Source organism: Sus scrofa, chromosome X, assembly GCF_000003025.6.
Source record: "Sus scrofa isolate TJ Tabasco breed Duroc chromosome X, Sscrofa11.1, whole genome shotgun sequence".
NCBI lineage: Eukaryota > Metazoa > Chordata > Mammalia > Artiodactyla > Suidae > Sus > Sus scrofa.
In genome coordinates, this window is record NC_010461.5 from 16,136,511 (window position 1) to 16,161,024 (window position 24,514).

A 24,514-nucleotide genomic window follows, 5' to 3' on the forward strand; every position below is an offset into this window, starting at 1 on the left:
TTAAGGATCTGGTGTTGCCGTGAGCTGTGGTGTAGGTTGCAGACGTGGCTCGGATCTGGTGTTGCTGTGGCTGTGGCGCAGGCCGGCAGCTGCAGCTCCAATTTGACTCCTAGCCCAGGAACCTCCATGAGCCACAAGAGCAACCCTAAAAAGACAAACAAACAAACAAACAAAAAAAAAAAAAAAAAGAGAGAGAGAGAAAACAAGAAAAAGCCCAAAATGTAGTACCAACCATAATTATCCTTTTTTTAAAAGGACAGTACCGAAAAACATCCACATGGAGTGGACAAAGATGAGGAATGGAGAAACGTCAGAAAACTGCCACTGTGGCTCAGCGGAAATGAACCCGCTGAGTGTCCATGAGGATGCAGGTTCGATTTATGGCCTCGCTCAGTGGGTTAAGGATCTGGTGTGCTGCAAGCTGCAGCGTAGGTTGCAGATGTGGCTCAGATCCAGTGTTGCTTGGCTGTGGCACACAGCTTCGATTCGACCCCTGGCTTCTGAACCTCCACATGCCACACCTGCGGCCCTAAAACATACATACATACATACATACATAATTTTAGAGAGAAAAAAAGAAAAGGCTTTACGGAAAAGGTAAGGGGAGTGAAATGATTATGAAATGACTGTATCACATCACATCTACATTCACTCTGTTGACATGTTCCATCTGGTACCTTGTACCACAGGCTCAACAACATTTTCAGAGTTGTTGTTTCTATTTTCAGAGACCCACTGAGCAGTACACACTGTAGCCTCTCGAGGAGCAAAAGTCCAGCTCTGACACCTCGGTTCTAAGTGACATGTGCCAACAAATATCACCAGAAAGTTGCCTACCGAGGTAATGCCTCCCAACTCCACCCACATACTTCTTACTCCACAGTTGACAAAAGTCAAAGCCAGTTCCATGCCAATCCCGGGAGAAAGCCAGGAAATACCTACTTCTCCAGGTGCCTCCAAGGGCAGAAAGCAACCCCTAGAATGGTCACTAGGGAGACTGCGGTCCCCTCCTAACCGCTTACGGCCCTCCCCACAGATGAGGTTCAAGCATCGTGCTCCTAGTTTAGTAATCCACAGTTTATGCCAGGCAGAAAGAAATGCCTTATGGAAGCAAGCCAAGGTCTATACTATTGGCAGAAGGGCGATTTAGCAATATGTATGACAATTCCAAGGACAGAATCTTAGCCCCACAACTCCACTGCTAGGCATTTCTTTTTTGGTGGACTCACATAAAATAGGGTGCTTTGGTGCAGGAGAAAAAGAAAAGCTTGAAACGACCCTAAATAGGGCCCCATTTGTACAGAATAAGGTACAGACATAGAAGGATACATTCACTGAAAAAAGCCAGTTGGATCAGACCTTGCAATATTGTCCAGTTTGAGAGGTTATTAAAAATGGTTATATATTTTTATTGTTTGTAGTTGCATTAAAAACTTCTAGAGGATGAAAAAAACAAGGGAGGGAGTGAAGTAGGGAATTTTTTTTTTTTTTTGGCTACACCCACAGCATGGGGAAACTCCTGGGCCAGGGATCGAACCTGCACCACAGCAGTAACCTGAGCCACTGCAGTGACAATGCTGGATCCTTAACTCGCTGTGCCACAAGGGAACTCCAAGTGGGGAACTTTATTTAATCTCTTCTGTTACTGCTCCAGTGTGTTTACCACATGGAAGAAAAACATATGAGCAACGAGAATTCAGGAGACCATAGCCCTAAATTGCTCTCAGCAGTGAACACAGTCTAAGACTCAGTGACTGTCAGTGGGCTGTATTCCTACTCAGGAAGTAGCCTGATACAGTTCAGAGTGGTTTTCATGAACAAGGCCTGAAACCTAAATGGTTTCTTATTAGTCATCATTTAATCAAAAAACCAAAGAATTTTCCACACTCCATTCTGCAAGCTGAGTGCATAACCAAAATTTTATTCGCGCACTTTCCACAATTTTAAGGGGCAAAGATATGCAATATAATCAAAATATAATCCAGCACATTACGAACTGGATATCTTGTTCAATAGATGGTAAGATTTCCTTATAAGAAAAAACTCGGTGAAGGGATTAGATGCACACAGATGAATCCTCACCAGAGCTTTGCAAGCAATAGCAAAAGCAAAATTGGAAACAAAACAAATGTGCCCAACAACAGCCTGAGTGAACAAACTATACTGTAGCCAGACAATGAAAAGCTCTGTAGCTCTGTATCACAGACAGAGAAAGATATTTGTGGCCCATTTAAACTTAAAAAAAAGGCTGATTATATCACTATTTGTGGCACAGTCCTATTTGGAAAATGATACATTTATACATGCCTGTCGGAAAAGGTTAGATGGAGCTAAAGCATAACGTGAATTGCAGTTATCTCTAGGCAGTGGGATTGCAGGAGATTTTTGTATGTGTATATTTCAGGGGGTATCTACTTTAACTTTTCTATTGAAAACGTTTTTAGTTGTAGGATTTTTAATTTTAAAAAATGCTGGCTATCTCATCCCTCCATGGCATAAGAGCCCAATGTTCTTCCATGAAAGCGAATTTCACGTGAAATGTGTCAGTTGTGCTCTTTTCTGTCCCTTTGTGTGTCTTTCAATAGTTTTTTACAATGCATCAGAATCTAGAAAGGGAGGGAAATGACGAGTCTAAGATTTTTAAGGTTGTCTTTTTCCCTCTGTTAAATGCTGCTATAGTATTTAGGCCAATTGGTTTCTAACCAGGGGCAACTGTGTCCCAGGGTACATGTGACACTGCCCGGACACATTTTTCATTGTCACAGCTGGCGGAGGAAGAGAGGTGTGTGCTCCTGGCATCTAGTGGAGAGAAGTCAAGGATGCTGCTAAATACCCTACAGTGCCCAGGGCAGCACCCACAACAGGCTTAAATAGCCCAAGATGTCAACAGGGTCAAGGTCAAGAACTCGTGTGTTAGGGTTACTGAGTCTCGGGGTGACGACGTCCTCCTCCTCCATACACAGCACCCTCGGATAGCTGGACAAGGCCTCGCTGGCACAGCGGAAAATGCGCTGCTGATGGAGGCAGAATAGCTGAGGTGAATCCTGGATCAGCTCCTTTTGCGGCAGTAAAACCCCAAGCAGGTGACCACATCATCCTGCTGATCTTGTGCTCTCCTTCATTAAATGGCAATACCACCACCCACCACGCCACAGGGCATACAAGAGATTCCAACACAGGACTGTAGGAGAAAGGGGTTTGTAAATGACAAAGCACCAAGCACACGTAACCAGTATTACCAGTCCCGGACACCAACTGTCTAGGTTCACCGTGGATTTTGATGGGTCTTGGTGCAAGCACATTCCTGCTGCCCCGAGTCACACATCATAGTGGTGATTCTTACTAAAGACAGAAACTGAAAAATGTCAAGAATGCTGTCTTTATACTAAATGTTCCTTGAGCTAAACTGTGAAGCATCAGAACTCAGTGGTCAAATGACAAGATCTGAAGTCAGACACCTAGGAAGGAATCCCAGCACCACCTGCAACTGGCGGGTCGCCATAGAAAGTGATGTGGCTTCTGTGTGCCTCAGCTTCCTCACCTGTCTATCCAAACCAGACCATTTCAGAGTGACAGAATTTTATCGTCTGAACCAGGACATCCTGGAGTGAAAAGAACGCTATCGATGTCCCTGCTGGGATAAGAGGCAACACCAGGACAGTCCCCTGCCTAACCGGGACATGAGGTCCCTCTCGGGAGGAGGATATTCACGGTGCCCACCTCACAGGCTTGTTGTTGTATACGCACTGGTAAGTGCTAGCCAGGACTCTCCCCCTTTCTCCCTCCATTCGTTCAGCAAGTGCTTGGTGCTCGGGCACAATGCTCTGCTCCAAGAACGGAAGAGAAAGTCAGATACGCCCACTCCCTGTTGCCAGCACGGTGCCTGCTCCTGAGGCAGAGCGTGTGTGTTACAGTCCCGGGACTTTTCTTGCACATACACAGTCATGACACGTACAGAAGCAAACACAAATACACAGTGCCCATCACGGGGCAAGAACGCTAAGACACATGCCCAACGTAAGAGCTGCAAGTCTCCTTCAGAAATAAAAACCGCGAATCTGATTCGCAGAGACGAAAGGAGTTAGTATGATCCCAGAGACCCTGCCTGATTCAAGGAGGCTGTGGCAGTTTGACAAGATCAGTTACCACTGCATTCACCGAGGGCACTGATTGATAAACTCTTGTAACAGCACGTAACGTTTCAGAGCACCGTATTCGCTCCCTTTCATTGCCATGCACGACCCATCACAGCAAACTGGGTGTGATGTGTCCACCTCGACACGCTTGCAAGACACATACGTTATGAGAGCTGAGTTACTCTAGCGTGCTTTCGTACGGAGAGGCATGTCTACCTTTCACCAAGAAATAAGCCGTTTGATCCAGGACGCTCAAACACGTTGCTCTACACGTCAATGCTCACCATGAGAGGTGGGCCTTCCTCATTTCACACAAAAGTTCATTAGCTTCTAGAGGCTTGGGACGCTCATCGCAGGCTCCCCTCCCTCCTCCCCAGACAGCTCACCCCGATTCCACCCAGCCGCTCTCTATTACTCGCACTGGCAAGCCTCACACCTGAACGTTTCCACCTCCAACAGCCGGGCCCTGCCCCTTCCTCTTCCGCCTCGTTCCCATTTTGCCAGGCCCGGCCTCAGCCCACGGCCCTTTACCGAAGCCTCACTCTCTTCCTTGGGCGGTTGTGAGATCTGAAATACCAGTCAGACTCCATCACTAGAAACACACACACAAATGGACCTAAAGAGAGAAATTCTATCAAGTAAGCTGTTGTGCGTAACTCAGAACAAATCATGGGCATATCTGCTTCTGTTTCTTCATGCCTGCTGTCTTGATTCAAAGAAGCTAAATCAGGGGTGTGTGTTTTGATCTGATGGTTACCCGGAGATGCTCAGTTTGCAAACCTTCAACAAGCTTACTCTTAGGTGCATTTTATAGATGTATGTTGTAATTCAATAAACATTTTTTTTCTTTTTATGGCCACACCTGTGGCACATGGAAGTTCCCAGGCTAGAGCTCGAATCAGAGCTGCAGCTGCTAGCCTTCACCACAGCCACGGCAACCCCAGAAGCAAGCCGCATCTGTGACCTACACCACAGCTCAGGGCAATGTCAGATCCTTAACCCACTGAGCAAGGCCAGGGATGGAACCCATATGCTCATGGATACTAGTTGGGTTCATTACTGCTGAGCCACAACAGGTACTCCCGGATTTTTTCTAATTTTTATTTATTTTTTTATTTTTATTCTTTTGTCTTTTTAGGGCTGCACCCGCGGCATAGGGAAGTTCCCAGGCTAGGGGTCCAATCCGAGCTACAGCTGCCGGCCTACACCACAGCCACAGCAACTCGGGATCTGAGCTGCATCTGTGACCTACACCACAGCCCACAGCAACGCTAGATCCAAGCCTCATCTGCGACCTACACCACAGCTCACGGCAATGCTGGATCCATCACCCACTGAGGGAGGCCAGGGATTGAACCTGTGTCCTCATAGATGCTAGTTGGGTTCATTAACCACCGAGCCACGATGGCAACTCCCCGGATTTTTTTTTTTTAACTGTAGGACACAGTCCAAAAGAGCCTAAGAGACACTGAGTATACCAACAAGTAAGCCATGGATTTGGAAGCCAGAGAGACCTGGGCTCTGATCCTAGCTGGTTACAACCTGCCTAACCTCTGTGAGCTTTATCTCCCCATCTCTAAAATGGGGGTAATATTATTTACTCCCCAGAGTTGATGTAAGGGGTCACTGAGTGGGCAAACAGCCCACCACAGAGCTCTTAGACACTGTCCCCACCCCTGTCGCCACTTACGTGGTGCCCTGGACTAGGTTCCTTATCAGTAGGAAGGACAATTAAAGGAAATGTAGCAAGGTGGGCAGTGTCAAGGCCGAGCCCCCATCATGGGACCCCTTCAGGCCCCTCAGGAGAACAAACCACTAATGTTTGAGAGCAGCAGGGCAGGGAAGCTATTGCCCAGCACACAGGGTGATAAATCATCTGACTTTGGGTTCTGACCAGAGGGAAAACCACTTTCCAAGATAAGAAGGTTTTCCCATTATTCTTGGCAGGAGGTGGGGAAAGGCAGAAGGGGAGGAAGGCCTCGGTAAAGAAATAAGCATTTGTTTTAAGCAAATCACTTTGAAGACAGGTGGTTTTCATTTTGAGAACAAAAAGAGATGCTTCAAACAGTTAAAGGGCAACTCCGGATGCCAGCCATGGGCTTGCCTGGAGCGGGGAAACGGGGGCCCAGGGTCTGGAGGGCTCCCAGGGTGCCAGAGCAGTGACGAAGGCACATGGGTGGGGAGGGTCTGGCACAGAAAAGATGGAAGTAACTTTATCAGCTTGCAGTCACACACACGACTTAAAGGGCATCCACCATATCAATCAGCCAAAGCCTCTGTTCAGTCAACAAATATTTGACAAGCATCTTCTATGTGTCTAGAACTGAATGAGCGTCTGGAGCTACGGTGGAATAAGACAGACAGGTCCTCTGCCCGCACCGGGGCTCAAACTCCAGCGGGGAAGACAGCAAGCGCCAAGTACATCAATGAGGCAACAGGAATTTATAGGCCGTGATGTAAGGCCTCTGCAAGAAATAGATACGGTCATGGGACAGGAAGGGAGAAAGGAAACTTAAGATGGAGGAAGTCTCTTTAGATAAGATGGCCCAGGAGGGCTTCTCTGAGTAACACCTGAAAGCGGAGCAAGAGCCAGCCAAGCAAGAGACACAGAAAGGGCACTCCCCTGAGAGGGCACTTTCAGTGTCTGCGCCCAGCAGCAGGAAAGGACTCAGCGAGAACTGGGGCAGCCGGGGCGCTGGTGCGGTGGAAGGTAGCAGCCAAGTAGACGAAGACCGTGATGAGGCTGGTAAGGTAGGCATGTGCCAGACCACACAAGGCACAGGTGGCTGTGAAAGAGGATTTCCATAAAGAGCAACAGAGAGCTACTGAAGCTTGCTACGTTACGATATGTGATTTTGATGCCGGTTAAGGAAAAAAAGGTCCTCTTAAATCACTGCCCCCAAAACAAAGTGTACAGATGACACAATGCCTCTAAAACCAAATGATAAAAATTAGCACTGTGTTAGAACTCCTGGATACAGTGATTGAGGAGACTGGCCAGCTAGAAGCAAGCGATTTTAGCTTAAATATGAATGAACTACACGGAAATCAAAGGAAGGAAAGGGGTTGGGAGAACTTGTAACGGACAAGAGAACACTATTATTAGCAATTAACTCACAGGCAACCAACATAAAGCACACAGTCAAGCTAAGTAGCAAGACAGGCTTCAGAAAGTCCCCTAAACAAGAAAACACACAGAATGGTGACATTATGGTGACGTGACGGACATGCCTGGTAGCTGCCTGAATCCACGAACAGGTTGACTAAAACAACTGGATGGAAAGTTACCACGATGGTGCCCCACACCTACTTCTGAATCAGAAATCAGATGAATTGTTGAGCAGTATTCTTTGAGGTTTCTCTTCTATTTCTTCTCCCTCACACCGGCTGCATATAGGTGTCCGTAACTTGGAAACTCAAAGCTGAACCAGAAATAGCTCTTCTGAATGACCACCCCTGCTCTAGGACTCCTAACACAGCCTCCTGACTTGGGTCCCCAGGCCCCACGATCATGAACACAAACAGATCTGTGAGATACAGGCACGACCCACTCCCACCTGCGCCCCCAGACCTCCTTGTCCAGCCGAGTCACTTGGCCTCGAATTAAAGCGCCACCAGGCCAACTGGCCAACCTCAAGATAAAGCTATGACACCAACCAAAAGAGCTCGATGGCCACAAAGGCTGCCCCCGAACAAGCTGGGGACAGCAATGTGGATGGCATTTCAGAGCCCAGCACGCTGCTTGCATCGATGGTAGACCATCCCACCGAGGAAGGACAAGGGGTAAGGAGGGCAAAATACATCCCTGTATTTTGGTAGGTAGGGAGTACCTACCAAGCACTCATCACTCCAAATAATCCAGCAGTCCCAGGGAGTGCAACCATCACAATTTTCCAATGAGGAAAGTAAGCCTAGGAGAGATCTGTGTTAGTGGCTCCCAGCCATAGCTAGCTGAGTGAGGATCTGAGCCTTGCCTCCCACCTCGGCCGCCAAGGAGCAACAGGACAGTCGTCCGAACAGACCCCCATCTAACTTTCTGTCCCGCCTCCCATCTCATTCGCATCTCCTGCCCCTTTCGTCCTGTCCACCACCGCAACACTGGATTTCCACACCTGGCTTCATCCCGGCCCCCAAATCTGCCAGCGACCTCAGAAATGTTACCTGTTCCCACCCCTTGACAGGGACACCTCACTGATGAAAGGACCACCTGCAGCAGCGGGGGTTCAGGGTAGGGGGGCTGGGCTGGGGCTGTCTTGTGTGCCGGGTCCCCTGGAAAACACTCATTGATAGCAATCAGAAGGAAAGAGCCATCCCATCCAATGACAGGGCTGTTCCAACTCTTTCTAGAGGCCACCAAAAACAGGCTTCAGCCGAAAGCCGCTTCTGTCACAGAGGAGGGCTTGTGCCTTTCCTCCACAAACAGGAAAACTGAAAGCCCAGGGTCCGAATGGAAAATGGCATTGCCCACCATCTCGGAAGGACCGAGCCACGACCAAATTCCCCATCATGTCTCCCTCCAGGCCTACAAAGTAGGCACACAACAGGCTACAGAAGGTGCAGACATAATAGCAATCCCAACAGATGTGTGGCCTACTTACAATCTCAGACGTATCTGCAGCGCTCGGGGCTTTGGCTGCGGAAAGCTCCATAGCGTGGAGTACGAGATGGGGAGAGTGCGGGCTGACTGTGTCTGAACTCTGGGCAGGAGTGTGTTCCGTGCTCGCCGAGAACTGCAAGTCTCTGATTCACTTGGCAACAGAATGATTCTAAGCATCCTGTCCCGTACCCAGCCTGCCCGCCCCTCCCACTGCACATTCACGCTGGGTGGGTTGTCTTTTTTTTTTTTTTTTTCCTCTGCGCTTATTTCTGTCACAAATCAAGTGAAACGCCTTTTTTTCAAAATTAATCCGGTCTCTGGCACTGAGAGTGTGGAACCTTCATGACCCAGGAGGAGAAAGAGGAAGAGGAGCTACCTAATTAGGAAGAAGTTGTAACTAACGTCGGAGGGGAGAGCTGGAGAACCACAAGGGCTGCAGTCACAGCAAAATGGAGCTTATTCGAGACAGCTGAAACACTCCACCCAGCCTCCAGGAGGGGCCATGCACTGGAAACCAAGGGCACATGGGGTTTGCTTTCTTCAACATCCGTTCTCACCATTAAGAGCTGCACCAGCAAACGCTCAGCGTTTACATGAGGACAAACCTCACTCCAAAACAGACTTGAAAATACAGCTCATAATCAAATATATTACTCTGCACAGCAGAGGCCTACCTCGATTTTTTTTTTACAACATATAAAGTAAAATTTAATAAAGTCCAAATAACTGGCAGGATGTCTATTTGGCTTAGTGAAGCATGAATTATACTTGAAAGAAAGTCAATTTCTGTTAATTCCAAGTTCATAGAGTAACTCGAATACTGACACATTCAGGACAAGATTTTATTTTGTTTCCTCCACGAGACATTCCAAGGAGCTAACTTAATAACTAGATAAGAATGGTTTTCTATTATTCACCTCTGGTGACATATTTAAACATGTCTATCCGAAAGCAAACAGGTTTTTCTAATGAGACCTAAATCATTTATTTCTCCCATAAGTTAATGCTACCACCATCCCACTATCACCCGCACTATAACATCATCCAAAGGTACACTTCAGAGGCCTCCCTGACCAGATGACAATGAACTCCTGAACTGGTGAGACCTGAAATGATGACACAATTCAGAGACGTAAAGCTAGGGTCAGCTTCAAAAATGCCAGGTACCATTACTCACAAACCTACCCAGCCACAGGTGCCCATTCATTCCCCCTCCCCACCCCTGTCCCCGCCAAAGCCCATTCCCAGCTCCAGAGAGGTGGCCTAATTCCTAAGTCAACCATTGGTTCAGAGTGGGTAACGGGAACTAAGCTCACCCAATCAGAGTGCAGGAACGGACCCCTCCTACATACCAGTGACAAACCAGAAAGCAGAGGGCCCCACTGCCAACTGATGCCATCCTACCACTGCCTGACAACCACAGAAAAAGCCAGCCCTCCGGTGAAGCGAGTGCCAGACCGACATGGTGGCAGAGAGACAGCAAGAACACAGGTCTCTGATGTTACAAGAAGCAGCTCATCACATGCCCTTGGGTCCTACCCTACCTCCAGCCTCCCCATTACATGAGACAACAAGCATCCTCGTTTAGGCCAGTCCCGCAAAGGTTTCTGTTATGGGCGCGCTAAAGCACTGCTGCCAGGACCAGTCTGGGGAGCCAAGAGCAAGAGTTAGTCATTTGGCAAAGAGACTCCTTAAATTTATGTCAATACTCACAGAAACATTCCCCTTAACATTAAAAAAGGAAACATAGGAGTTCCTGTCGTGGCTCAATGGTTAACAAATCTGACTAGGAACCATGAGATGGTGGGTTCGATCCCTGGCCTTGCTCAATGGGTTAAAAGATCCGGCGTTGCCATGAGCTGTGGTGTAGGTCGCAGACGTGGCTCAGATCCTGCATGGCTGTGGCTGTGGTGTAGGCCGATGGCTACAGCTCCAATTAGGCCCCTAGCCTGGGAACCTCCATATGCCGCAGGAGCAGCCCTAGAAAAGGCAACAAGACAAAAAAGAAAAAAAAAAAAAAAGAAAGAAAGAAAGAAAAAGGAGACATTGCAGAGATGAGTGGTGGCCTAGGGCTGGGTGTGGAAATGGAGTGACTGCAAACGGGCACAAGGTTTCTCTTGGGGGTGATGGATGTGTTCAAAAATTAGACTGTGGTGACGGTTACACCACTCTGTACATACACGAAAAACCACTGAACGGGACACTGCCAATGGGTGAATTTTACAGTATGTAAATGAGGTCTCAATAGAGCTATTTAAAAAAAAAAAAACCTCCACAGGAGCAGACGCTCATTCAGAAGTCACAGGTTGAAGGACCTTTTCCTCCAGCCACACCTGATGGCAGCATAGCCCAGCTTAAAATCCTTCTTTCGATGTTTCCCGATTCCCTCTAGAATCCAAATTCCTTACAAAGGGTTCCTGTCCCCTACCTCCCGACCCCACTTGGCCCACTTCTGTTTGACTCACTGGAATGCTCATGTCCAGAAACTCAACAAACTGCTTCCCCACTGTCTCTGCTTGCAGGGCTCCCTCTTCCTCGGCTGCCCTCTACACCAACCTCGCCTTCCCGTCCTGCCCAGGCTTAAGTGCCCTCCCTCTGGGCTCCCTGAGCACACCGGGGGCTCACCACAATGGGTGGGCAACGTGTGTTTCTGGGCCTGTCTCTCCCACCGGCCTGGACTCCAGGGCCTGGAACAGCACTCCAGACGATGCACTCCATGGCCGCCCACTGGACGGGTCGGATCTTTCTCTCTGGGGAAGGACATCAGCTTCTTCTGCAGGTCACTTGTGTCACTGACGTTGCGGTGGGGGGGGGGGGGAGGCGGAGGTAGGTTCTGAGTGGCCTGGCTCCCACCCACACCCAATTTCCTGCTGCAACTTCAAGCTCGGCGAGGGACACAGGCCCTCGCAACGTGTCTATGCCACCCTGTGAGAAACTCCTTATCTGCAACCGTGCTAAGCATTTGTGCTTCTCGGCTCGAGTGCACCCTGACTCCGAGGGGATGGTGGCAGTGCACATTATCTCTCTCACTGTGTATATGCTCTCCAATAAAAGGAGTTCCCATCATGGCACAGCAGAAACGAATCCGACTAGGAACCATGAGGTTGCGGGTTCGATCCCTGGCCTCGCTCAGTGGGCTAAGGATCCGGCGTTGCCGTGAGTTGTGGTGTAGGTCGCAGACGAGACTCACATCTGGCGTTGCTGTGGCTGTGGCTCCGATTCGACCCCTAGCCCGGGAACCTCCATATGCCGCGGGTGTGGCCCTAAAAAGCAAAACAAACGAACAAACAAAAAAACAAAAACAAACCAAAAAAACACTTCCCAAGAAAGGAAGAGTGGGATCATCAGACTCTTTTTCTGATTATTAGGTTTTTTAACCCTTAGACGAGTCAAGGAGCTAGGGTTCTCAAAGTCACAAATATAACAAGAAGGGGAAACTCTTAGTTTTAAAGCATGACTACATAGTTTTAAAGGGACCCAGTAGATGGAGGAGCGCCGGCAAGAGCGTCTCTACCTGGTCTCTCATCTGCCTGCAGGATCTCAGGGGAAAAGATTCATAGCAAAATTTAAGAAACGTTAAAAAGCCGGTTCCTGGAGAGTCTCAGTGATCAAAAAAAGAAAAAGGCACACGGTGGGCAGAAGCCCACTGTGGAACTGGTGCCTCATCACCACAAAGACGAAGCCAGGCTCCTGCCTAGCTTGTCCTGGCTCTCTGAACACCACGAGATGAAATCCTCAAGCCAGGAGCAGAGGAAAGAGCCGAAATGACAGCAAGCATTCTCGACAGTAATTTCGAGCCCTACCTCATAATCATGACTCCTCTTTTCCATATTTGGGCCCCGGCTTTCCTGGATGCACTCCGGGAGCCGTCACAGACATTATCTAATGCTAAGCAGGTCAGCAAACCAACCATTAAGTGCTCTCCTTTTCCCTCTGTGCTCTTTGATTTAAGCTAGTCTGGGCAGAATCTTCAAGAACCAGTCAATTCTCCTGCAGGGTGGGGGTTGCGGGGAGGGGGAGGAAAGGGAGTGGGGGAGGGGTGCTAAGATTTCTCACGTTGTTCGATCAAACAGGAAGCTCTTAGGATGTCAGCAAGTTTGTCTTTAAACATCTCAATCTGATTCCTACAGTAAAGTTTTCAAAGCTGCCGTTACTCACCCACCGCCCCCCACAGAAAAAAAAAAAAACCCAAGTTGGAAGATTTATTATCAAATCACTTCAGTAGTTTGTTTTTTTTTTCTTCTCTCTAAATACCTGCCTCAGTGACTCTAACCCAATCGGTTTGGTGTGCAGCCTGGGAATCCATGGTGTTCACACTCTTCCAGGTGATTAAGAGGATCCAGGTAGCTCTAAAATAGAGGACTGGGTGCAAAGGGTGAGCCTCAGCCTTGCTACTGAAAGACGCATCCATCTCAGGCCTCCCCGACCCACCAGCCTAGACCCCTTGAATCTGAACCTGCATTCTTTTTGGGGTTTTTTTGGAGGGTTTTTTTGGTTTTGTTTTTGGTCTTTTTACGGCCGCACTCGCGGCATATGGAGGTTCCCAGGCTAGGGGCTGAACTGGAGCTGTAGCCACCGGCCTGCGCCAGAGCCACAGCAACACCAGATCCGAGCTGTGTCTGCAACCTACACCACAGCTCATGGCAACGTCGGATCCTTAGCCCACTGAGCAAGGTCAGGGATCGAACCCACAACCTCATGGTTCCTAGTCGGATTCGTTTCTGCTGTGCCACGACAGGAACTCCCTGAATCTTCATTCTAACAACATGGGGAGGATGTAAGGTGCAAGAGATCTTGAGACGCTCCGGCTCCACCATCACCTGGCTTCAGAATCTGCCAGGTTGTGTTTTGTTGGCTTCCCCTTCACAAGTGAGAGAAGCAGTGGAAAGTCCCCAACAGAATTCACATTCCCTAACTTGTCGGAATCTTACTGATCAACAACAGAGTCAAACCCCGATCCCTGCCTCCCACCGTCCCAGGTCCCAGAAACCATGAGTAGCCAGATTAAATGTAAAGGGAGTCAAAAGACGAGACACAGCCTGTTTTTTCAATTAAAGCAACGCATTCTTCCACTGGTGCTGGCAGCAGCGACACTTGCCTTCCTGCACATGTCTAAAGCTACGGCCACCTTCGACTCCTATACCGTGCCCAGCAGCAGAACCTGCAAAGTCTTTGAGTATTAAAGAGCTCTACGTGGAACCAAAGCATGCCAAGACAAATAATCCTTAGGACTAATGAGAACTACTAATTGCATCCATTCTTTAAAAAATCAATATACTTCAAGAAACTTTTTAAAAATTCATATGCTTATTTCCCTTGTTCAAATAACATCTTAAGGCATTCACAGGAAGTCGTGGTTCCAAGAGAACGTGGCTGCATTTTTAAAAAAAGGCAAAAATCTTGCAGTAGCCTAACACCCAGCTCAGCCAAGTTTCCCAGCAGGTTCTCAGAATCTGATGGATTCATATACCCCCTCATGTTGTTGTTTTAATGCAGCCAAGGCAACCCAGACAAGACTATAGCCCTGTAATGTAGTACAATTAGGAGTAAGAGAGCATGGACTCTGCAGTTAAACCACCCACACATTCAAATCCAACTCTGGAGTGACTCTCTGTTCTCCCCTGGGCACAGTTACTTAACCTCTCTGGTCCATGGGAAACGTTGTATAAACTGTTGCTGTTTTTCCCACCTAGCATGCAGTGCTATGAATGGTACAGATAAGAGAACTATGCACACAGGAGGTGCTCAGTTACTACTAATGGTTAGAGAACACTCCACCCAGATTGCATTTCCTTCAACGAATGTTTCATTACCAAATACCAGCAAACTTTTGGTTGTGTCAACAGAGGTTCTTGTGGGAAAGGTTTTTTTTTTCTTTCCTCTAATGGCAAGGAAAAAAAGCAGAAATCAATGAATATGCAAAGTTCTCCCTTTCAAATCGTGTACTTAAAATGGTTTATTTATATTATGACATTTATTCTCAAAGATTAAGTATTGGAGAAAAAAATTATGAAAAGCGTTTGAGTAGGTGAAAAATGCAGTCTACAAAACAGCATACTGGACCAACGATATAACAGTTATTGAGCTCACAAATGCTGATTTTCAGAAGGTCTTGGGTAGGCAAGTGCCGGACAACACTGCCTTCACAGTATTAATACTACATAGTAACATATGTAGTAGTAAGAGCACACGGAATTGGGATGTTGAAACTATTTAAACTACCCACTTTCGTCTGTTTTTAAGACCTCATGACAAATGAAGAAATGATAGATTATTCAAAGTGTATCTATTAAATACCATTTAAAAATACCATTTCCCCGGGCCATTTCACTAGTCGACACTTGAACATACACTGAGTGACCATAAGGTTTAAATAGTAATGTTCTTTTTTCCCACGGAGGCTCATGTTTTTTTTTTCATTTTTAAATTTTTTATTGAGGTATAATTGATTTACAATGTTCCAGGGGTACAGAAAAGTGATTCACTTACATATATATTCTTTTTCAGATTCTTTTCCATTAGAGGGTATTACAAGACATGGAGTAGAGTTCCCTGTGCAGGTCCTTGCTGTCTATTTTATATATGGTAGTCTGTATCTGTTAATCCCAAATTCCAAATGTATCTCCCCCTCCTTTCCCCTTTGGTAACCATAAGTTTGGGGTTTTTTTTGGGGGGGGGCGGCGTTTTAAGAATCCCCATCCTTCCCGCTCTTACAAGGTAATCAAGCAAAGTCGGGCTGCTGGGGTTTAAATACTAAGGTTGACCTTTAATAGATCTGCAATCTTGCAAGGCAGGTAACCTCTCTGGGCTTCAGTTTTCCCATCTGTAATATTCCTATACTACCCTGAAATCACTACCTGGAGTAGGGGTGAGAGGCAAAGATTAGCTGAATGAAAGCGCATTCTTTACAAATGCGAAGAGGAGTAAGGCATGCACTTCCACTGGATAAATAATAAGGCTTCTACTCACAACATCGAAGAATTCGCATGCCTTTTTCACTCTACGCCAGCTCCTGAAGTGGTTGTAAAGAAGGCATAGCAGAAATGGGCAGAACATTGTAAATCAACTATAATTTTTAAAAAAAGGTTTTTTTAAAGATATAATAGACCCTCCCTGGCCCTCAAAATGGTGGGGAGGGGGAGAGAATTAATTCCTGTCTGTGTTTAAAAAAAGAGAAGAAGAATGTGAACAGGAGGGAACTCACCCACTACTTCTTCTCTGGCAGCCTTGATAGTGACACAGCCACAAGGGCCGCTCTCATCAGCAACATCCCCATAGTGCTGTAACCTTCTAAAAATGAGGTGGCCTGAGCTTGCTCATGCCTCAGGGCCTTTGCACTTGCTGTTCTCTACTGAGAAGGCTCTTAGTAAAGGTAGGAGCTGAGCTGCCCCATCACTGAGGTGTGAGCTACAATGTCCCCTCCCCCAAGCAGCGCCTGGTTGAAAACAGCCCATGCACTCCATCAGCCAGTCACTCTGACCTCTCCCCCTCCTCCACCTCTTGGTTGCACATTTCACCATCCATAATTCCTTTGCCTGTCTGCCGTTATGCTCTCTTTCCTCAATCAGAATGTATGCTCCCTAAGGGCACAGATCTCCTCAAGGGCATTCCTAAATGGCACCTGGCACAGGAAGGGCGCTCAGTGGACAGAGCTAGGTAATACATGTGTGTATCCTGGTTTGACAGTTCCAAGAGCTGGGACACATCTGCGTCTGCTTCTGATGACTGCTTTGTCTCTCCAGCCTTCGTTTCCTTCTGGCGTGGCTTGTCATTTTTGGCTGAAAGCCAGACATTCTGTATACGGTGGTAGCTACTGAGGGAAATGAGCCCTTGGTGGGGGGATTTATGTCACTCCAGCTGGGAGTTGGGCCACGTTGAGGTGCGTTGCTCTTATGGACGACGGCAACTTCGGATTCCTCCAGTGGTCTGTTGTTGTTGTTGTTCCCCCTCTCGGCTTTGGGGATTCCCTTTGGGCTGCTCCCCATCCCCAGAGAGAGCCTGTCTCTAGCAACTCTCCCTGCTGTTATTCCTGGAGGCTTGTGAGCACGCTGGGAGGAGAGCAGGTTCTGGAACATCCTAAGCCCTGGTCTTCGGAGGGCGCATCGGGCCTGGGCCCGTGTCTAGGTGGGCAGGGGTTAGCTTCTGCCCTTCCTCCAGGGAAAGAGCACCACCAGCCCTTTCCTTGAGCTACAGGGCTTCCCACCAGCATTCTCGGTCCACAGTCTTGAGCCCCCCGCCCCCCGCCTTTTATTAGGTGAGGTGGGGGGTGGGACTGAGTAGAATTCCTTCCTCCAGCTGCAGTCATATTTCACCTGTGCCCTCAGACCATATCCCCCCTCCACCCCCACCGCAGAATAAGCCTTTTGTGCCTTAAGGGACAAGGATGGGAGTGGATTCTGATCTAGTGGCTCCTGAGCTAGTACCCCCAGTCCTCACCACGCGCTATGTCTGCATTTCCCTTAGTCTTCCCTGTGAGAGCCAGGAGGGGTTAATGGAGGAAAAGCCTGCGAAAGGGTGGGACCCCCTTCTACCCCACTGCTGTCCCAGGAGCTTCACACTCAAGCTAGCGTGTTGCTTGAGCTGGCCCACGCTCAGCCTCCAGCAACCTGGCAAGACTTCAGCTTTGTCTTTCTACCTACTTCTATGGTGTCTGGTGGCCGCTATCTCTAGTAAGCAAAAGTCTTATGTCTTATGAGAAAGGGGGCCCCTCTCTGCAGATTTTGAAATGGCTGTTTGCTCTGCGGACTGAGTTATCTGTTCATTTCTAGGCTGTCCAGCATTTTTTTTTTTCTTCTAAGCGTGGGAAGGACGGTTTTGCAGCTCTCTACATCTCTGAACTGAAACCAGAAGTCCCCTTACTGATTATTTTAGAGAATCAGAAGTAAGTATGACAAAATGGTAACATTTGATAAAATGAGGGGGGTGGGTAGGTAGCTGTTGTTTATATTCTCATGCTCGTCTATATTTTAATAGTTCAGTAACATTTCAAAATCAAGGTGTAGGTGGCCACGGTGGAAAATAGTACTATCACACAAATAGACTGACGCCTATATACAGCATTTGGTTCTTGTTCAACAGTATACAGAAATCACCTACATTTTAAAAACAACCAGCATTTTTGGCAACACTTCCGAAACCGTTATGAAAAAATATAAATCACCTCAGTACACCATTAAAATTCGGCACAGAAGTGAAAGAAGAAACTAAGAGAGAAAAATGCATGTCCTGAGAACAATTTATGTGTGCCTGTTTATAAATCAAAGTATATGACAAAATTACATGTTAATTGATTCCCTGTCCTTTACAGTGAGAGCCAACCAATATCATTCACATTCATGGAAATGCAAAAGTACTGATGCATGCGCCCGTGGAGCACGGGTCACCCGGGGAGTGCTGGATCCTAGGCTGGAGCATGTCAGGCAACGCCTGGGAAAGGAACATCACAAACCTCGGAATGCCACGCCTCCTCTTACCCGCGTTCCTAATTTAATGGAAGCAGTAATCGAATATAAATGGAAGCAGTAATCGAATATAAATGAAAGCAGCAACGGCTTGGTAAAATCCATCTCATGGAAAGAACTTTCCCTTTTTACTTAAATAATTCACCATCTTAGATAATAGCAAGTAAATTATGTGCTATGAAAAAAAAATGAACCATTAATGACTCCAAAACTTCAGATTAATCTTAAGGATTGTATATTAAATTCAATTAAACCAGATGAATATTTAACACACTTCTTCTCTGTACTTAAGACCATTCTTGCCACTCTGGGAACAAAAAATGGGCAGAAACGAATAAACTACCAATTTCTGCCATCACGACAGACACCGCAATGGGCTACAGAGCTGAGAGCAGCCTGTGTGACCACACGCACAGGCTGGGAATGGCAAATGCCTGGCACAGGCCAACGAGGGCCCTCCGGTAAGTTTCATTAGCACAGAGAGTGACTTTTAATTATTTTTATGCTTTTACTTGTACATTCACTTGTACATTCCAATTAAAAGGGGGAAAAAGGAAATCATTTTTAGTAAAGTGGATGCATCCTCATTTGGCTTTTATTAGAATGAATGAAGACAAGCCTGACTTCGTCTGTAATGAGCCTAAAATGGGATGACTCCACCAAGGATGAGTCTGTAGCTTTAATTACCGTGTTAGATGCAGCCCAGGTAGAACTGCAATCAGGGTGACCAGTTAGACAGCTAAATAACACACTTCCCCCTGCCTGAGAGCCATCGCTTGTCGACTGTGCTCTGCCGTTACCAGGGCTGTTTACAAATCAGCTACACCCCTGCATTGCAACAGGCTCGAAATGAGATCTCATCTCCCGCTCGAGGGCCGGGCACTAGGTTCAGCAGAAAGGTGGTAAGTTGGCAGCACCTTCGGCTTAATGGTCACCTTAAAATACCTATTAATGGAACCCATTCAAATTCGAGTTTTAAAATAAAAGCATGAGTTACATCGAATAGGAAATATCAGAGACTAAAAGAGAAGAAAGGTATATGGATTTTTTTAACCACCACTGATGGGAGAAGCTCGCACTATAATTGCATGGATTATGTGTACCAAAGAGATGGTCTGTCATGACATTTTGAACCAAATAACAGTGTTCTCTGAAAAAAATATATCAATAAGCACATAGAAGCAATTTCTCAACAGCTGAAACCACGCAAACCTGACATGCTCCAACCTGACATGTTCCATATTCAAATATGTTTCAAAATTCATATTATGTGCCATCAGAGCCTAATGTCATAATTACTCATTCAACAGAGAAGAGCTAAAGCTACTTTCATGTGGCAGATGTATTTTTTTTTCTTTTTTTTTTTTTACAGACAGGTTGGCAATTATTCCAGTTTCGAGATTTGGAGAGAAAAAAAAGTTGTGCACACACTCATGGTTTTATAGCTGAGAGAAACCATTAAAGATTGAACATAAGCCAAGCTGTTAACAGTTACAGAATGACAGCCATAATCCTGATTCCTTCTCTATGTGTGCCCATGAAGGCCCCAATATTATAGTGTGACTCTGGGTCTAGCACTTATAACTTGATAATAATGACAGTTTTAAACAGTTGTATGTTTTGCTCATAATCTGCCAACCCATTGACATGGATTCCGTTTCCTTACTACAAATCGTATGTGGTCAGAAAGCAAATCTTGAGTGACCAAAGCCTGCAGCAGCTGGCATCACGCTGCGGTCAATGAGATGCCATCGAAACACGCACCGCCTTGCTCTTAGCACATCTTGATAGTGACATCAATGCCAATTAGAGTTTATTACAGTCATGACTAAAATATACCTCTAGTAAATCTTCGCAATTTTGTTATTTTTTAAAATTTTATTTTCCATGATGTGTTGTTCTTTTTTGTAGTAACCTGGCCCCCACGGTACTGATACTGAGTTATCTCAGATCTTGACCATGGCCTTGTTTTTACCGCCAGGGAAATGACAGCCCTGAGAGCTTCGGCATGGCCGCCAATGAGCCGACCTGCCTCCTTTGAAGAAAGGAGACAGCGGCCAGGGCGTCCCCACGCCATCCGGGAGCCGCGTGGCCCTCTGCCATCAGCGCCCCGCGCCTCCAGGGAGAAGGACGTGTCGGGCGCCTGGGCTCCCTGCTCTGAGCCTCCATCTGGGACCACCTGCCTCAAGAAAGCCGGGGCAGGATGTGGTTTGGCTCGGACAACCTCCCGGCTCACAAACAGAGGCCAGGCCGCCTCGTTTCCCACCCGGACACCCAGACACAGGATATCACCTCTCTGTCGGTTTTCTTGAAAAAAACCTGGTGGTCCCAGAGGAAGTATGACAACAAATGAAACACTCCTTCCTTCGAGGCGAGCAAAAGAGGCAGCCGAGGGCTAAAACGGGCCGCGCCGTGCACCTCATTCCACAAATAGCTCAACACGTCTGTGTGTGGCTTTGGCGTTAATACGTGTGGCAACCACACATTAAAGAGACATTCACATTTTCACCTTTTCCCTCCCTGAACCTCCCTCAAGAACTTCGAGTCTAACCTTCCTTGGTGGCAGAAAGATGATGAAATTCAGCCCTGAGCCTGGACGGGGGAGTACGTTATCTCGTTATCTCAAATCCCGTTGAGAATTAAGACACTCTAGTGAAACAAAGCATCGCCCAGGCAGCCCTTGAGTGCACTGCCCACGTGCACCTTCAGGACAGAAGTCTTATCCCTTCAGCATCTGCCCCAGATCCCCGGCTGCTTTCCGGCTGAGGCCACGCCCCACCGGCAGCCCCTGCCAATCACTGCCCTGGGGGGCGGGGAGGGAGGGTGCCAGCGCCTGGCCAGCTCTGCCCACTTCTGCCCACTTCTGCTCTTCGGTGGGCACGTCTTTGCTCAGAAGCTTCCTGCTAGGCTGGCTGGGATGAAGGGCATCGCAGCCCGTGGCCCTCCCTGCCCCGCACCCCCACTTCCATCCTCCAGGGCTGTTACCTCCCCTTCCACAAATAAACCCATACCCCTCCCTCTATCTCGGTACCTCGGCCCACAGCATCCCACTGACAAACACCACCTGTGTATTTTTCCAGTCTCTCAGACCGGCTTAATACTTAGTATTAATAGCTTATATGTACTGACTGATTAACATGTATCAAACACTGCTCTGAGTTGCCCCGCACTTATAATCTCATGGATCCTCCCAAGGACACTAGCAAGGAGGCATACTATTGCAGCCATTGCCATATTTCACAGGAAAGAAACAGATACCTAGGCAGAGCAGTTAAATAGCTTCCCCAAGGTCTCGGGGCTAATAAACCCAGACTCCAGCTTCTATCATTGGCACAATTGTTCCAGGTCAAAGCCCACTCAGTCCCGGGCACAGACCTCAGGAAGGACATGCAGAATGCGGGTGACCTGATCAAGCTCACAGGTCACAGCAGAAAAGGCTGAAATTACTTGGTAGAAAGACAAGAACACAGCAGGCTTTCTTCCAGCACACAGTGTGTATACTATGGGGAAGGCGGGAAATCGGCCTTTCAATATTATCCATGCTACAGATGTCTTTACCTATATTTTTCTACGTGCACCCTGAAAAAGAAACCTCAAATGAAAATATGATTTTTTAAAAGGTCATCACCGGGGAAAGGGGTGGAAGGATACATTAGGAGTTTGGGATTAATACATATACACACCACTATACAGAAAATAGACAACCAGCAAGGACCTACTATATAACACAGGGAACTCTACTCAATATTCTGCAATAACCTATATGGGAAAGGAATCTGAAAAATGATGGATACATGCATAACTGAATCACTTTGCTGTATACCTGAAACTAACACAAAACTGTAAGTCAACTATACTGCAATAAAAAAGGTCAACGGATGAGAAAAGATGCTCAACGTCATTAATTAGTAGAGAAATGCAAACCAAAACTACAATGAGGTATCACTTCACAAAAGTCAGAATCACCATCATCGAAAAATCTACTAGCGATAAATGCTGGAGTGTGGAAAAAAAGGAACCCTCTTACACTGTTGGTGGGAATGCAAATTAGTACAACCACTATGGAGGACAGTATGGAGGTTCCTTAAAAACATTAAATATAGAACTATCAAAATGATCCAGCAATTCCACTCCTGGGCATAAATCCGGAGAAAACAATAATTCAAAAAGATACATGCACCCCAATGTTCAGTGCAGCACTATGTACAATAGCCAAGTCATGGGAGCCACCTAAATGCCCATCAAGAGAAGACTGGATCAAGAAGGTATACATAAAAGGGAATATCACTCAGCCATACGAAAGAATGAAATAATGCCATTTGCAGCAACAGGAATGGACCTAGAAATTACTAAACTAAGTGAAGTCAGTCAAAGGCAAAGACAAATATCATATGAGATCACTAATACGTGGAACCTAGCAAAAAAAAAAAAAAAAAGGATACAAAGGAACTTACAGAACAGAAACAGACTCAAAGATTTTGAAGGCAAATTCATGGTTACCAAAGCAGAAATGTAGGACGGGAGGGATAACTTAGGCGGGCAGAATTGACATCTACACACTATTATATATAAAATAAATAGGTAACAAGGACCTACCAAATAGCACAGGGTAATCTACGCAATACTGTGTGATAACCTATATGGGAAAAGAACCTGGAAAGGAATGGCATATGTGTATGTATAACTGATTTACTTTGCTGTACACGGGAAACTAACACAACTTTCTAAGTCAGCTATACTCCAAAAAATTTATTTAAAAAAAAAAAGAAAGGGGAGTTCCCGTCGTGGCGCAGCGGTTAACGAATCCAACTAGGAACCATGAGGTTGCGGGTTCGGTCCCTGCTCTTGCTCAGTGGGTTAACGATCCAGCGTTGCTGTGAGCTGTGGTGTAGGTTGCAGACACGGCTCGGATCCTGCGTTGCTGTGGCTCTGGCGTAGGCGGGTGGCTACGGCTCCGATTAGACCCCTAGCCTGGGAATCTCCAATTGCCGCAGGAGCGGCCTAAGAAATAGCAAAAAAGACAAAAAAAAAAAAAAAAAAAAAAAGTCATCAAGTAAAACTTGAAAGGCTGAGTTGAAATGTTAAAAAGAGTGTAGTTATCATGCCACTTGTTCACTTATGAAAACTCATATTCTAACCATTTTTATTTCAAACCACTACCATTTATTCCACTTCGAGCTCTTCAATAAACCTAGGAAGATGGCATACATTCTTTAAGGCTTCCTTGAATAAAGATTTTCTGCAATGCATCAAATTTACTCCATGCTATAAACCTGGAATGTTCAGCTTCCTGCTCTTAGAGACACTGATTTTTATTTTTTCATGTCAAAATGTATCAGCCTGAAGAATCTGTAACTTTGGCAGACATGTGAACCTGATTTTTAAAATAGTAACTCTTACAATGTGGTTTAAATGCTTCAATAATATTGATCAAGTCAAAAAAAAAAAAAAGGATATTCTCTCCTTGAATGCATGAACATAATAGAAGAGTGTTAATTTGGGGGTTGGGAATAGTAGAAATTTTCATTTATGTGCCCAAAATTGGACTCATTCAGGAAAGGGAGGGAAAAAATCCCTACTATGAGTTCCCCTTATACGAGGTGCTCGTCATTATTCATAATAATATTAATATGGAGCTGGATTCCACATACAATCTTCTTTATTCATCTCTGTGTTCCCAGAGTTTCCCAGGACCTGGGAATAAAATGACTGCAGTGCTTACAAAAACTCTACCAAGATCCTAGTACCGTCCCCAAGCTGCTTCAGAGAGGGAGGAGCCGGAACCATCTGAGGCTGCACGGCTGCTCACCAGGGGCAGCCAGCCAGGCCCAGGCCCCCGGGCCCCAGAACCACCTCTGCAGTTCATGCCCCACCAGACATGAACTGGACCCAGACAGTCTGTACCCAGGCAGCCACACGCTCTCCCTGACCTGAAGCAGCTCCTCCCTCTGCCTTCCAGAACATGCACTGGCCTGGCTCTCTCCTCCCCTTCTGACCATCTCTGACAGTTTCAACGCTGCTTTTACTGTCAAAGTCTGCAGTGTCCAAGGCTCTTCTCTCCTGGGACCACACTCTCTCCCCTGGTGACGTCGTCCAGTCTGGGTGTTGAAGGACTCCCCAGTTCTATCTCTAGCCTGGCCGTGGCCTTGAAATCCAGTCTCACATGCTCAATACGCTTCCCGGTGTGCAGTACAAAAACCTCAGGTCAGCCCTCTCTTCTCTCTTCTCTTTCTCCGTCTGTCTGCCTGTCTGTCTATCTCTCTCTCTCTCTCTTGCCACACATCCAAGCTCATCCTGGTGGCTCTACCTTCAGAAATATC

The 24,514-nt window shown here is 46.8% G+C and overlaps 1 protein-coding gene across 11 annotated transcripts in view; it reads right to left on the reverse strand.

Annotated features, from left to right (window-relative positions):
• The window catches only part of SH3KBP1 (SH3 domain containing kinase binding protein 1), a 342,082-nt gene that overhangs the window by 249,380 nt on the left and 68,188 nt on the right, over nt 1-24,514 (reverse strand). The window contains exon 1 of one of the 11 annotated variants that reach the window (XM_021080258.1): nt 8,735-10,497. The exons of 9 other annotated variants lie outside the window; for them this stretch is intronic. In XM_021080258.1, coding sequence (XP_020935917.1) covers nt 8,735-8,785 — 51 coding nt within the window. In that variant the 5' untranslated portion in view covers nt 8,786-10,497. Of the gene's footprint in view, nt 1-8,734; nt 10,498-24,514 lie in introns of those variants that run through there. One more of the 11 variants, XM_021080255.1, reaches the window with a different exon arrangement.